A 15,132-nucleotide genomic window follows, 5' to 3' on the forward strand; every position below is an offset into this window, starting at 1 on the left:
ACTACAGAGTCCAACAAAACAAAAACCTTGGGTGTTGCGCTGTCTTTTTTTCTTTTTCATTCATTCATTCATTCATTCATTCATTCATTCATTTTTTGAGATTGGTCTGGAACTGGCCAAGTAGTCTAGGCCAGCTAACCAGAGCTGGCCAGAGAGCCCCATTTCTGCTGCATTGGAGGAGCATGGCTGCCACTGAACACTGAACACAGGAACACTGATGCAGTCAGCACAGGAAGAGGCAGCGAGGAAGCACCAAACCACAGCGGTTTCCTGCTGGGCCTCCCGTTGCCTAGACCCAACCAGAAATCAGGCAGCAAGCGAGATGAGCAAGTTGATAGGACCTGAGCAGGGCTCTCTCCACAGACACAGATAGAGGGACAGAGGGTGGGTCTGAGATGAGGATGTGTGTGGTTGGAGGACTCTGGACAGCACCCCTAAATGTTCTCTCCTGATACATGGGTGCTCAACAGACCTTGGGATCCCACAACAGAAGGCTCACCTGGCCACACCCTCATCAGCCTTCTGTCTCCTTTCTGCCAGCTTCAAGGACCGTCTCTAGAACCCTAGGAGCCTTTCTGTGACCAGCGCCCATGAAGCAGGTTCTTCTTTCACCTGACTCAGATGTGTGTTACCTGTAGGCCAGCATGCTCCCTACCCCAGCTTCATGTGTGTGTGTGCCTGTGCATGCGTGTGCCTTTGTTTATGTGTGTCTGTGCATGTGTGTGCCTGTGCATGTGTGTGCCTCATGTGTGTCCCTGCACATGTGTGCCTGTTCATGTGTGTGCCTGTGCTTTTGTGTGCCTACACATGTGTATTTCTGTTCATGTGTGTGCCTGTGCTTTTGTGTGCCTACACATGTGTATTTCTGTTCATGTGTGTGCCTATGCTTATGTGTGCCTGTTCATGTGTGTGCCTGTGCTTGTTTATGTCTACACATGTGTATTTCTGTTCATGTGTGTGTCTGCACATGTGTGTGCCTGTGCACATGTGTGCCTGTGAAGTGCAGGTCAAAGGTTAATGTCAGGTGCCATCCTTCATGGCTCTTCAACCTTATTCATTCAGGCAGGGTCTCTCAATCAAACCCATGGCTTGTCAGTGCAGCTAGTCTGGGTATCTAGTTTACTCTGGTAATTCAGTCCCCATCTTCTGAGGCTGGCATTGCTGGGAGGCCATCACACTCACTTGGCATTTATATGGCTTCAGGAGACAGAATTCAGCTCTGCATGCTGGCTTGGCTACTTTGTTTCGGGGTCTGGCATACTTTGTAGGGTCCCAGTGGCCTATGGTGGGGTACTTACCCATGTCCTCAGACAGATCTTGTTCCACAACCCAGGATCACTATAGAATGAATGGTGTTACCCATCGAAGCTTCTAGAAACTGAGTGCAGAGTTGCCTCAAGAAGAGAACAGGAGGGGGTAGAAAACTCCAGAGAACTGCTAAGAAGAGATGCAGGACAGAAACCACCAACATTGTGGACAGGAAGCCATTCCTGGGGCCTGCCTGAGCTACTCATCAGGCTAGTGTGGCACCCCTGAAGCTGCTAAAGAGAGATCTGTTCTTTGAGGTGAAGTCAGATATAACCCTGGAAAAAAAAAAGGCCACATCTCTGTCACTTGTGCTAATTTTTGCATAATCCTTTCCCTGCTGGTTAGAGCAGGCTTATTCTCCAATGGCTGGAGTCCTCCCAGAACGTCTCTTCAGACCCAGTGGTCCATGATGCTCCTGCCTTCTACATTCCCCTCACAGACCTCTAACTTGGTGTGTCCAGAGACAGAGACCGTGAAGATGAATAGATGAAGCCCAAGAATATCAACCACAATCAATGCTTCCATCTTTACAAATGTCAAACCAGGCCCAGAGAGGGGATGATCTCTTGTTCAAGGTTTCACAGCAAATTGATGGGAAGAAAGCGATCTACCTGCCCTGCCTCTTGCAGAAAGCAGGGACGTTTTCTTAGCAGAAGTCAGGGAGAGAGGCTCACTGCAGGCCCCGGTGGCTCAGAGACGAGCTCAGAGCCCTGATGAGCATCCTTAAGTGTAATTGACTCTCAGGCATTAAACTTTTATCAGAATGAGCTCACATGGTCTTTGGGGAGAGGGAAAGTGCCTCTACCCCTTAGGGTTCCTCTTGGGTGCAGAAAGCCTACAGCAGCTACTGATGGAGGCCTCTTCTGGGAGGGAAGGAAGGAGGGAGGGCGAGGTCCCTGGAGAGGCCATGGGAAGGATACAGAGTACTCAGTGGCCATGTTTTCTCTCCAATTCTGGGTGGATCCAGGCGCTACATACCCAGCAGCTCTTGAGCAGCATGGTGTGCTGTCTGTCATGAGAGACGCAGAGAGAAAAGACGGAGGTCTCCATCTCTGCCCCTGAGTCCATTCCTCCCCTCAGCCCACTCATCCTCAATCTGTTCCCATATCCATGGCTTTAGGTCACGATCCATCTCTGGGTACCAGAATCCTGAATCTGCGTGATGAGGAGCCAGAAAAGGTAAGTCTGTTCTCTAAGATCCAGAGTTCCTTAACAGGGCCATCCTTATTCGCAAATAGCAATGCCCCCAGACATGAAAAACCTCTCCACTCCCTCAGGCATCCTTCCTTGCTGTGTTTTTCAGGCAGTTGGAAGGCATGAAGGCTTAGCAGCCATCCCTGGAACAGCAGCCAACTTTTCCTTCAGATTTCAATGAAATAAGAGATCCAGAGGCCTGGGGAGATGACCATTGAGAGCTGGATTTTCAGAATAGGCTCCTTAAGCTAGGTATGGCAGTGTCTTAGTTAGGGTTTTACTGCTGTGAACAGACACCATGACCAATGTTAAGTCTTAAAAAAAAAAACATTTAATTGGGGCTGGCTTACAGATTCAGGGGTTCAGTCCATTATCATCAAGGTGGGAGCATGGCAGTATCCAGGCAGGCATGGTGCAGGCAGAGCTGAGAGTTCTACATCTTCATCCAAAGGTTGCTAGTGGAAGACTGACTTCCAGGCAACTAGGGTGAGGATCTTATACTCACACCCACAGTGACACACCCATTCCAACCAGGTCACACCTATTCCAACAAGGCCATACCTTCAGATGGTGCCACTCCCTGGTCCAAGGATATACCAACCATCACAGGCAGTGACTGCCTGTAAGCCCAGAGCTGGAGCAGTGGAGGATGGGTCCAAAAGGTCTGCTGGCCAGCCAGTCTAGGCCGAATGGATGCATGCACACATACATGCACACTCCTTGAAGATAGACTCCACATATTTAAACAGTACATCTGAAGCTGAGTATGGTAGTACACATTAGTAATCCAGCTCTCAGGAGGCAGGGGCGTATGAACTCAGGCCATAGTGACACCCTATCGGGAAGCAAACACAAAGTTGCAACCTGACAAACTAGAAATTTGTCTCTTTATTTGTGAAGCTGGTAACACAGTCAAGACGGGGATTATACACAGCCCTGAAAGTTTCCTTAGAGATCACTTTTGTCCCTCTCTTCACCCTTGCCCCTCCTCAGATCATGACTAGGTTGCTCATTCTAGCTTGGTTTATATTTTCCAAAATAATGTAAGACCATCTTGTTTTTTTATCTCAGTCACTTTCTATAAATGTCTTGAGGCCACTTGTGTTGGTCCATTGTCTTGCTTGTTGAATGGGCATACCACAATCTTGTTGGTCCATTGTCTTGCTTGTTGAATGGGCATACCACAATGTTTTTACCCTTTCCTCTGTGATGGATGCTGTTCTCAGGTTTTCATGGTTTAAAACTAAGCTGTTTCTATCTGGAGTACAGATCTTTGTGGGCATATGCTCTCATTTCTATTAGGAACTGTCCAGTGGAATGGTTCCAGGCCATCCTTGGTCAGTGTACATTTAACTTTATGAGAAATAAGGAAGCTGGTTTCCATATGGCTGAACCACTTTCCAGCCTCAACCCCAGTGCTGTGGGCAGTTTCAGTCACTCACCATTCTGAGAAACAACCATTGGGTCAAATTTTATTCCTCTTTCTCTTCCCTATTATATTCCCTTCCCTTGCTTCTTCCCCCTTCCCCCCTTCATTTTCTTCTCTTATCCTTCCTTCCCATTTAGATGAAGTCCAATTTATTGATTTTCCCTCATTAATTAGGGATTTGTGTGTTACATCTTTAAAACTTTTTGCCAATTTAAGATAATTAAGCTTTTCTGGTTTTCCACAGATTTTTTTTTAAGATTTATTTAATTGTGTACACGAGTATACTGTAACTATCTTCGGACACGCCAGAAGAGGGTATTGTATACATCTTACAGATGGTTGTGAGGCACCATGTGGTTGCTGGGAATTGAATTCAGGCTTTCTGGAAGACCAGCCAGTGCTCTTAACTGCTGAGCCATCTCTCCAGCCCCCCACATATGTTTTGCTAACTGTACTCACATTACTGTCTAGGGTTCACCTGGAAATGAGGCCTATGTGTAGCCCAGATTGGCCTTGAATTTGGCAATCCTCCTGCTCCATCCCTCCAATTGACAGAAGTGTCCTGGCCAACCTAGCACATTTCGGTATAGGTATATCCAACTACTCTTGAGCCATTTGTGTATTTATTTATTTTTAAAGATTCATTTTATTTTGTGTATGTATGTGTGTCTCTGTGTGGATAGACACACATGAGTTCAGGGCAGAAGAAAGCCACAAAGAAGGTGTTATGCTCTCTGGAGCTGACGTTTCAGGTGCTTGCGAGCTGCCCAACATGCATGCTGGGACCCACACTCAGGTCCTCTACAAGAGCAGTACACACTCCTAACTGCTGAGCCTTCTCTCTGGATCTAGTCCTCTACTTCAAACTACTAATGTCTGGTGGAAAACTGTCTGGATGTGTGATGATGGTTCATGAGTAAATGGAGCATGAGGCACTCAAGTAACTGGGCTCCGTAAGTGACTGTGAAATGCTTAGCATACGGAAAGACAAGACGGGACTTGATGCTGTGCTGGCCCAGCGGCTTGTCCAGGGTGACTAGAACTGGGGGGTTGATGGGGAAAGATGAAGGGAGGCTAAATCAATACTCACAATGATGCATGCTTCTTGGTGCCACCACTGTCTGACTGGCAGAACTGAGTTTATAGCAACAGCATTCTATTGCCCAGGGATATAGCTGTAACTCAGCGGATGGTGCTCTTGCCTAAGGAGCACGAGCCCTAGGTTCAGTCCCCAGCCTTCGTTAACTGACCAGGCTATGTGGCCTGGAATGAGCCTCAGTTTCTTCTTCTAGCTGAGAAAGGCTAAAGACAATTTCTATCTAACAGAGCTTTGGTGAAAACCCATCCAAGGTGTCGGGGATGGCGTGATGACCTGGCCCGGAACACGCTCTCAGTAAATGTTAGCTCTCCCTCCTCGAAGCTGCTTTGATTACTCCTTGTGTGTGAGGGACAGGATTGCCCACTGAATGACCCCAGAGGTTCTATCATGGTTGCCAGGCAACAGGCTACCTGAGCACTCTCTCTCTCCTCCTCTTCCATCAAGAGGGAGAGTGTATGGGACTTGAACTTTTCCTAAGACCTGGGGTGCTTGAAGCTGACATTCCAGGGCTGTTTCTGGCATAGCTGGCTCCTGAGCCTGGCTATTTATAAGACGAGTGCTTATCCGTGCCCCATAAACCACACAGATGGGCGGGCATGGCTCTTGGTGCTTGGCGGGAGGGGTGGGAGCATGGGGTTGGGATGCTCACACAACAGTTTGTGCTGTTAACTTTCAGCAGCCAGCCTACACCCTAAGATGCGTGCTACCTCTCCAGGTCACGTCCCCTGCTTTCTGGGTCTGACTGTGTTCTCTGCCATGATGTCAGCTGCTCTTGGGGTTTCAGACCCCTGTGCAGCGAACTCCTGCCCATACCTGACACTATATTCCTGCACCTGGCTGCAGATAGACACCTAGGACCTGGGATCTTGAACCAAACTGATTCAGCTAGGGGGTTTCTTCCGCTCTAATCATGAAAACAAAAGAAATGGGGAAAAACCATCACCATCGCCTCATTGCCTTGGTAACGTGTTTGGGTTTTTTTTTCCCCTTTAGATGATAGTTAATTAGTGTGTGTGTGTGTGTGTGTGTGTGTGTGTGTGTGTGTGTGTGTGTGTGAAGTGTACGTGCATGCCATTGAGCATTCACATGAGTGTGTGCCAGAGATCAGAGGAGAGACAAAGTGTCCTGCTCCATCATTCCTGGCTGCCTTCCCTTTCTACAGTGTCTCTCCCTAATCATGGAGCCAGGCCAGTGGCCAGCAAGCCCTGGTGACTCTCCTGTTTCTGCCCCTGTGCTGGGATTACAGGCAGGTGTGGCCATCCCCAGTATGTGTATATGTGCAGGCTCTGAACCACCTCTCCAGCTCCACCCACCCTGGGAGATTTCTACTGCCATTTGTCTTGCTACCAGTCCCAGGGCTAAGGGCCTCCTAGACTCTTCTTCTAAGGCAGCCAGCTGGTCCCAGCATCACAGACACACTACGTTGTCTCTGTGCCCTCCCTGGCTCAACCTTTCTTTTCCACCAGGGTCATTGTCACAAGTGTTTTTTCCTCCTCTCTGCCCATCCCATCCAGATCTTTTCTCTGCACCATTTGAACATCTTTAATGCCTCCCCATTACCAACTGGGTATAACTCAGTATATAACTGGGTATTTGAGTCTCTTCATGAATAGTTGTGTGTGTGTGTGTGTGTGTGTGTGTGTGTGTGTGTGTGTGTGTGTGTGCATTCTTGTGTACAGATGTGTATGTGTGGAACACCTGTATGGGTGCACATGAATGTAGAGGTCAGATGTCAACTCAGGTCCACCTTGTGTTTTAAGACAGAATCTCTCACTGGCCTAGAACTTGCCAAGCAGGCTGGCTGGCAAGTGAAGCCAGGTGTCCAGTATCTACTTCCCCAGCTCTGGGATCCAAAGCAAGTCACACCATACCTGGCCTTTTCTCATAGGCTCTGGGGCCTTAACATCCTCAGGCTTGCAACATGAAGAGGCTACTGACTGATTGGAGCCATCCCTCCAATCAGACGCTCCCTCCTGAGGTCCTGCTGCTGCCTCTGCTCTGCTCTTCTCTGCATCCCACGTGCAGTCGCTTGGGTGATTCAAACTGCTTTATCAACCCTAGCTTCCATGGCACTGCTGGGGGCTGTCTCCTCCACTGCAAACTCTGCCAAGCCACCCGTCTTGTCAAAACCCTCCCTGTCCATCAAGCTCACCCAGTTGTCGCTCTCCAGCGAAATCCTCCCCAGCCAACATCCTGAGAGCAGAGCTGAGCCCGGTTTCTGCATTTGTTACATTGTACTGTTTTATCGCCGTGCAAACACTTGTGTGACTCTCTTCCTAATTAGATGCTCTAAAGGCCAAGGGCCACTGGTTAGCAACTGTTACACAAAATGTGCCAGGTCTGTCCTCAGGATGTGACTGTGGACTAAGAAAAGCCAGATTTATCTGGAAGAAAAGACACAGATGACACATGGCAGGAGGCTTCCATGTCTGTACAGCGATTGATTGGGACATTCAGTGTGTCCCCACCCCAGAGGAAGGCACTCAGAGCATCGTTTTATTCTTCTGGACTACATCTGATTTCTCAGCCCTGGGATCACAAGCACATGACACTATCCCGGCTTTTTCACCAGGATTGTGGGGGTTGAACTCTCGTCCTTATGCTTACAAAGTGAACACTTGACTGGCTGAGCCATCTCTCCACCCAGCAGTCCCCTCCTAAGGCCCCTCTGCTATCCTGGTGCTTGCCCTGAGGGCGCCATCCCCGGGGAGGATTAGCTTCCAGCTCTCTTCAAGGCTTGAGTAATTCTCCCTTTCCTACCTGGGTCTCCTCCCTCAGCCTTCTGGCTGTGGAAGTACCAGGTTCCCCTATCAATGTGGGGCACTTAGAAAGATCGAGTTGGGTGTTTGCTGCCATCTAGTGAAGGAAATATGTGTAGTTCAACCTCAGGCTGGAGCTGGTGCTTGGCTCCAGAGGTGGCTCTAAAAACCCATTCAGGCCAGTGTAGGGGTGGATAGACACGTAAGGGGGACTGAAGAAAGAGTTGGGGTTTTCCAATAGACTCTCACTCGGTATATAAATTGAACTAATACATATGCCCATCAGTAGATGGCCAACACAAAACAAACTCAACGGTATTTTGTAGATTTTTCTAAAAAATTATATTGCTTTGTTCAGGCATTCTTTTCATCTTACTGATCTTTTATTTGTATAATATCTTTTCCAATTTTGTGTTTTTATGAGTTTTGTGTGTGTGCCCATGTATGTATGTGTGTGTGACAAGTGTGTGTGCATGTGTGGCACATGTGTGCATATGTGTGTGGCATGTGTGTGCATATGTGTGTGGCATGTGCGTGCATATGTGTGTGTGGCACATGTGCACATATGTGTGTGGCATGTGCGTGCATATGTGTGTGTGGCACATGTGTACATATGTGTGTGGCATGTGCGTGCATATGTGTGTGTGGCACATGTGTACATATGTGTGTGGCATGTGCGTGCATGTGTGTGTCTGTGTGGCACATGTGTACATATGTGTGTGGCATGTGCGTGCATATGTGTGTGTGGCACATGTGTACATATGTGTGTGGCATGTGCGTGCACCTGCACATGTGCATTTACCTGTTTCCTTGTATATTTCATTTTCATTTTTTGTCTTCTTTTTTATTTGCCTGTTTGAGAGAGAGACAGACAGACAGACAGACAGACAGAGGGTTTGAATGAGTGAGAAGGTTATGAGAATCTGGGAGAAGATAAGAAAGGGCAACGTGTAGCCAGAATATATTGTAGGAAAAAATTACTTTTGATTAAGGAGATCTATAAGGTCCCCCCCAGAATAACTTCTACACAAGGATCTATAAGGGCAGGAGTTATTTAGCCTGCCCCATCTGTTACCACCCACACTGGACGGAGAGAATTCACTGTGACTTTTAAACTGGCAGCTCCCTCAAGATCTTTACAGTCCTGCATGGAACTCTTCATGGCTCATCTCAAAAGGTCCCTGGTCCCACAAGCACCTCCTGCCTCTTCCTATGAAAGTACCAGGGGTTACTCTGTGTCTCTCACTGTGATAAATGCCGTAACCAAAACAACTCGGGGAGGAAAGGGTTTATTTCAGCTTATACTTCCAGGTAGCAATCCATGACTGAAGGGGGTGAAGGCAGGAACCTGGAGGTAGGGGTGGAATCAGAGACATCGGAGGAGTGCTATCTGTTGGCTTACTTTCTTCTGGCTCATGCTTGACTAGCTTTTTATACACCCAGGCCCTCCTTCCTAGGAATGGTGCCGCCCACAGTGGGCTGGGCCCTCCCACGTCAATCATGATCCAGACAGTCCTTCACAGATGCGGCTACAGAGCAATCCGAGGGAGACAATTCTTCAACCAAAGTTCCCTTTTCCAAAGTAACGTTAGGCGCATCAAGTCAGCTATAAAAATGAGCCAGCACACCCAGTCTCTCTGGGGAGCTGGGATTGCCGGTGGGCTGCTGCCCAGATGTGAGTTCCACGTTCTGATATTACCCAGCCACGTTGCCAACCAAGCCATCCCCAGCCCTGCTCTAACTCTCCGGGTGCTTTACCCAGAGTCAAGCAGACTTCTTGCTGGATCCGGGAAATGGCGTCTGGAGCCAGACCAGGCTGGCTCTGGAACATTGAATATACCTATTTCTTCCCATCTCGTCCTTAAATAATTTCTGTGTTTGTAGGTTGGAACCCATTATAGTGGGGACATTCACGTCACAGAAATCTGTGACACAAGGCCTCCTCCTCCCAAAGAGCCAACTGCTAACCACCTTCCTGACAAATGACTGGCTCCTGGCTACATCAAACTGCCACACACACAAGCACCAACCAAGAGCTCACACAACCACCAAGCAAGAGGACATCTTCTGCCCTGCTCCCTGCCCCACCCCACCCCCACCCCACCCCTGTCTCAATGAAATGGAAACTAGAGATTTCTTTTATGTATTTATTTGTCAAACACCTAGGACAGAGATCAGAGCTTCTGAAAGTTGGGGTGCTGACAAGTCAGAGTCATGCTTTCAGGTTTGAGCCATACACCCAAATCCGCAGCACTGGTAGAAACACCTGCAACAAAGCTATTTACTTATGGCAGGGTTTTGACTTCTCACTTAACATGCAAAGGAGCTACATGTGGCAGGTCACATACTTAAAACTGAACAGACATGTGACCTTTCCTTCTCGTTTCTTTACATAATTTGAACTGTCCTTCAGGCCTTCCGTTACTGTGGATGTCCTTGGCAGTCCTTTCTAACATGTTCCGACGTTCAATCTTTCCAAGAATCATTTAAAAATGGACACCAACCTATCACCTCTTTCACCCAAAAAAACAAGTTGAACGGCCTGTTCGGTGAGTCCGCCGCTTGTTCGCCAGAGGCTGGGGGCTGAGCTGTGAGGCTGTGAGGTAGGCGTGCAGGTGGGGGTTTCAGTCACAATGAACCTTGATCTTGGGCACATCCAAGCTAGACAAGTCTCCATTGCAAAACACCTGGAGCGATGAACTTGACCTGCCTTTCAGCTTCAGCTTGATCATCTTCTCCATGTGTCTCCGGTAGGCCCTCTGGATGACAGCGGCACATTCCTCCTCCTCCTTCCTCTTTGTGGTGGTGACAATGGGCTCGTACAACTTCTTGAAAGGATTGGCCTCCATGAACTTCTCCTCCATCATGGCTTTCATGGTATCCAAGCCGCTGGAGTTCCCGAGGACCCTGGTGGTGAAAGCAAAGAGAACATCCATGCAATGGAGGCGATCACCCATCACCATGGGCAAGTCCATCATGAGAAACTGAAACCTGTTGGGCTTGGCCACACGCAACGGCTCGGGCAGGGCGTCGGCGAAGTCAGAGAGGGATGAGTACTGGATGAACTGTGTTGCTTCGGGGTCAAACTTCTCCCAGATCTCATAGAAGATCTCAAAGTCGTCTTCGCCCAGGGGGTCCTCGCTCTCCTCTGTGGCTGTGTTGAAGTTCTCTAGAATCACAGCTATGTACATGTTAACCACAATGAGAAAGGAGATGATGATGTAGCTGACGAAGTAGACTATGGCTATCTGCGGCTGCTGACAGCTCTCTTGGGAGGAGGAATTGCAAGAGGCTTTTGATTCCAGCATGGGGTTGAGGAGAGCATCCCAGCCGGCTGAAGTGGTTATCTGGAAGAGGCAGAGCATGCTGCCCGAGAAAGTGTCAAAGTTGAAGATGTCATCAATCCCAGAGCCTCTCTTCACTTTGGAAAACCAGTTCATCCCAAAGATGGCATAAATGAACATCACCAGAAAGAGAAGCAGACCGATGTTGAAGAGAGAGGGGAGAGACATCATCAACGCGAAAAGGAGTGTCCTGATTCCTCGAGCCGCCCGGACCAGTCTGAGGATTCGACCGATCCGAGCCAAGCGGACAATCCTGAAGAGTGTGGGCGGGAAGACGTTGCTGTTCTCCAAGCCAGAAACCAAGGTACCTAGAGAGGGAGAACCAGTGAGTTCCCAACATGCACTGCAGCTTCCAACCCAGCCAGCCTCCCACCTCAGAATCCTGAGGGGGCCGACATGTTACACACACTTTGTCAATTATATGTAAAACTAAGAAATGTCCACTTGTGGTTTCAATTTGAAAAATAATCTCTAAGGGCCATGCAATTTTAGATGGGACTTTTGATGGCAGCTGGGATGCATATGCCATTGAAGGCAAGGAAGGAAAATATGGCAGTTTATAAAGGGTTATCTATCACCGGCTGCATTTCCCTTTTAGCTACCCACGCGGTAACACCTGCCAGGATTTGTTCCTATTTACTGAATGCAGGTGGGGGCTCTTCCAGGGTTCATGGAGAATTTCTCCTCAAATCCGGCTCAAGCCTTGAGTGGACATCAAGAATCTGAGAGACTCAAGTTTATTAGAAGGGATGGGTATGTATTCACCTGGAGTTCTGACAGAGCCCTCTACGGTGAGGACAGACAGACTGTGCTGTGTGGAGCTGGAGGGAGGTGGCAGCCCTGAGACTTTCCTCTCCTCCAGAGATGCCCACTGATCCCTGTTTGATATTCTGCTCACCCTGAGGATCCCTGGGGTCTCAGGAAGCTCACACATGTCCCCTGCTGTGGACACCTCAGAAATGGTGTCTCAGAGCTTTGCGCAAACTGATGAATATTTGGACCTAAAATGCCGCCCTGTTTTCTCATTGCTTGCCCAGCAGGCAAGTGCTATGAGGAGTTAAGGCATTTACATTTTGGCCCAAATATTAGAGAATGGCTGGAACATGCTTGCCTTGTGTAGACATGGTCTTCCCCTTGCTCTGAGGTCATTAGGGACCACGGCAGTGAAAATGCTTTTGCCAGTCTCCTGATGACTACAGAGAACTCGCTCGCTCCACCTCATCCTCTGACTGTATAAAAGACATATCGCTAACTGGGCAAGCGATCCTAGCAAGGGTGGTGCTCACTCAGCAATACCAGCCCTTTGGGGTTAGCTGTAAATCCGTCCTGGACTGATCGGGCCTGTGTGAATCTGTCTTTTTTCTGAGTGCAGTTTTTAGGTTTGTTTTTTGTTTGTTTGTTTGTTTTGTTTTTGTTTTTGTTTGGTGAACCACATGATTTGGTATTCAACTAAATGAAGTAAGCTTACTCTTCAGTTAGAGGGCTAACTCCAGGGCTCCTGCTCACACTCATTGCGCATCACTGTAAAAGCTCAAGAAGGAGTTTGGGGCAAGTGTGGAGGCCAGGTGCTGGGTGTGGCCCAGGTGCTGGGTATGGCCCAGGTGCTGGGTGTGGCCCTGGTGCTGGGTGTGGCCCAGGTGCTGGGTATGGCCCAGGTGCTGGGTGTGGCCCAGGTGCTGGGTGTGGGCACATGGTACATGGAACTCTGTACATTAGTGAACAGCATTTGGCTTCTTGCAAAGATTTTGTCCTGCATTGGAGCAAAGTTTCTAGTAGCATGTGTGATTTCCATCACCTGGGAGCTGTTAGGAGGATCCCAGAGACAGTTCTAGAAGCCAGACAATGCCCAGCACATCCTGGATGGATTGATGACCCTCTTCACTTATGGGAGTAAAGGATCATGGTGCTCCCTTTGGCGCAGGGAGGTCCCCAACTCATCTGTCTACCATTCTCTAACCTCTATTGACATCAATTTTACCAGAACCTGGGATCAGAACTAATTAATAAGGATCATAAGTCTATTTTGCTGCCAACATATGAGCCTATTTAATCTACATAAACCTCACAGCTTAGAACCCAAGCAGACTCCCTACACAATCTGCATTACTTAATATCAAGAGAAGCCACTCAGTTCTAAACCTGTAATATAGCCTTTCTGAGATGAGATGAAGCCTCCATTTGTAAAATTCTGTTCTCCTTGTCTTCATTGCTTTCTGAGCTACGAGAAAGACTCTTGGACCCTCCTGCACTGTGTGAAAGATGAAGTCAGATGTGACAGCACACAACCTATAATCCCAGCACTCAGGAGGCTGAAGTAGGAAGTTTAAATGAGCTTGAGGCAAGCCTAGGCTGTATGATAAATTCCAGATCAATCTGCACTACAGTGATGCCCCATCTTAACATTCCTCCTTAGAAAAAGAGAAAGACAGGAAAAAAGTCAAAATAATGGGTTAGTTACTATCAAATTTCAAGGACCCAAATAAACTCTAAGGCTTAGCCATGAAGAAGTATAATACTTTAAAAAAATGAAAGAAAGGAAGGAAGGGAGGGAGGGAGGGAGGGAGGGAGAGACAGAGAGACAGAGAGACAGAGAGACAGAGAGACAGAGAGACAGAGAGAGACAGAGAGAGAGAGATGGCTCAGGGATGGAGAGCATGAGCTTCCATTGCAGTGCCCTTGAGTTCGGTCACCAGCACCCACATCAGGTTGGGGCCTGGAATTCCAGCTCTAGAAGTTTGGCCCTGGTCTCCTTGGTCACCCTTACTCATAATTTTAAAAAAATTAAAATTTTCCGAGAGAGAGAGAGAGAGAGAGAGAGAGAGAGAACACAAAAGAATAGAAGGAGTAAGTGTTTGCTAATGACAAGAGTCATTCTCCCATGTGCTCATGCTTGATGCGGCAGGACTGTGGCTATGAGAAACCCACTAGATACAGAGAGACTTGCTGTCGAGTGGTGTCAGAGCAGCTGAGACACATGCAGCCCATACCTCGTCCAAGTAAACATGGGAATCAGGATAAGGAGTAGGTGCTGCTTCTCATGTGAGGCAGTCTTGACAGCCGAGTGGGAAACAAGGGAGCCCTGGCAATGGACCCTGGTCCAACAGCTGCCCTTGTGAGTTTTGAACCCAGGCACCAAGGGCTCACAGTGGTAGGGGAGAGGTGGAATTCCCATGAGGCCACCTGAGATGTCAGGAAACACTGCAACAACTGTTAATGAGGATACTTTGTCTCTCTCCATTGAGCAAGCAAGTCTTGTAGCAACTTCCCAACAGAGCAGCCCTCCTTAGCCCCTGCCACCACCTGGTTTGTCCAGATACTACATTAAACCTAATCTGTTGCTTTGGAGAAGCTGGACACACTCGACACACTTCCGAATGATTATCTTTAGAGTTTACTTCTGTCTCTCCTGGATGGTCCTGGCTACTGGGTTTACTTACTAATGATGGAAAGAACCACGACCACACAATCAAATAAGTTCCAGCCATTGGTGAAGTAGTGTTGCCTCAAAGCAAAGACTTTGATGAGACACTCTACGGTAAAGATGACCACGAAGACTATGTTGAGAATATCAAAGATTTTCTTCACTTCGTTGGGCTGGCCTTCAGATTCAGCCATCATGATAATCATGTTTGTGACAATAAGACCCAGAATGATGACGTCAAAGACCTGGCTTGTGACCAAATCGAACACGAAGGCTTGACATTTGTTCTGAGGAGGAAAAAGAAAGGAGAAAATTATGTCGTTAAGATGACAAAATTTGTTTTCTCTTACAATGAAGGCAATTCGTTGAAATATATGCAAGACCCCTTCAAAGGACAAGAAATTCTCATCGCTTCCCATTGTGGCTGGGTAACTGTTTTATGTGCTTGGGCTTGAGTTTTCATTCTACTTTAAAACATAAATCAAAAATAGCCCCAGTAGCAACAGAATTTTGATGTGATGAACAGTCAGTGAGGCTGAGATAAAATGGCTCATGTATGTCTCAACAATATAAAGATG

General features: G+C 47.9%; 1 protein-coding gene and 1 long non-coding RNA gene across 3 annotated transcripts in view; one reads left to right on the forward strand and one right to left on the reverse strand.

Moving 5' to 3' along the window:
• The first annotated feature begins 379 nt into the window (after window positions 1-379).
• On the forward strand, window positions 380-10,615 carry Gm33701. Its single transcript, XR_379995.1, has 3 exons — window positions 380-599; window positions 2,429-2,487; window positions 10,544-10,615. It is a non-coding gene; the product is annotated as a predicted gene, 33701 (long non-coding RNA).
• Scn11a (sodium channel, voltage-gated, type XI, alpha) overlaps window positions 9,927-15,132 on the reverse strand; it is a 71,694-nt gene continuing 66,488 nt past the window's right edge. Inside the window, exons 26-27 of one of the 2 annotated variants that reach the window (NM_011887.3) lie at window positions 14,571-14,841; window positions 9,927-11,441 (exon numbers count right to left, since the gene is read on the reverse strand). In NM_011887.3, the coding sequence (NP_036017.3) occupies window positions 10,414-11,441; window positions 14,571-14,841 (1,299 nt within the window). In that variant the 3' untranslated portion in view covers window positions 9,927-10,413. The remainder of the gene's footprint in view (window positions 11,442-14,570; window positions 14,842-15,132) is intronic. The other variant, XM_017313362.2, reaches the window with a different exon arrangement.

This window comes from Mus musculus, chromosome 9 (genome assembly GCF_000001635.26).
Source record: "Mus musculus strain C57BL/6J chromosome 9, GRCm38.p6 C57BL/6J".
Lineage (NCBI taxonomy): Eukaryota > Metazoa > Chordata > Mammalia > Rodentia > Muridae > Mus > Mus musculus.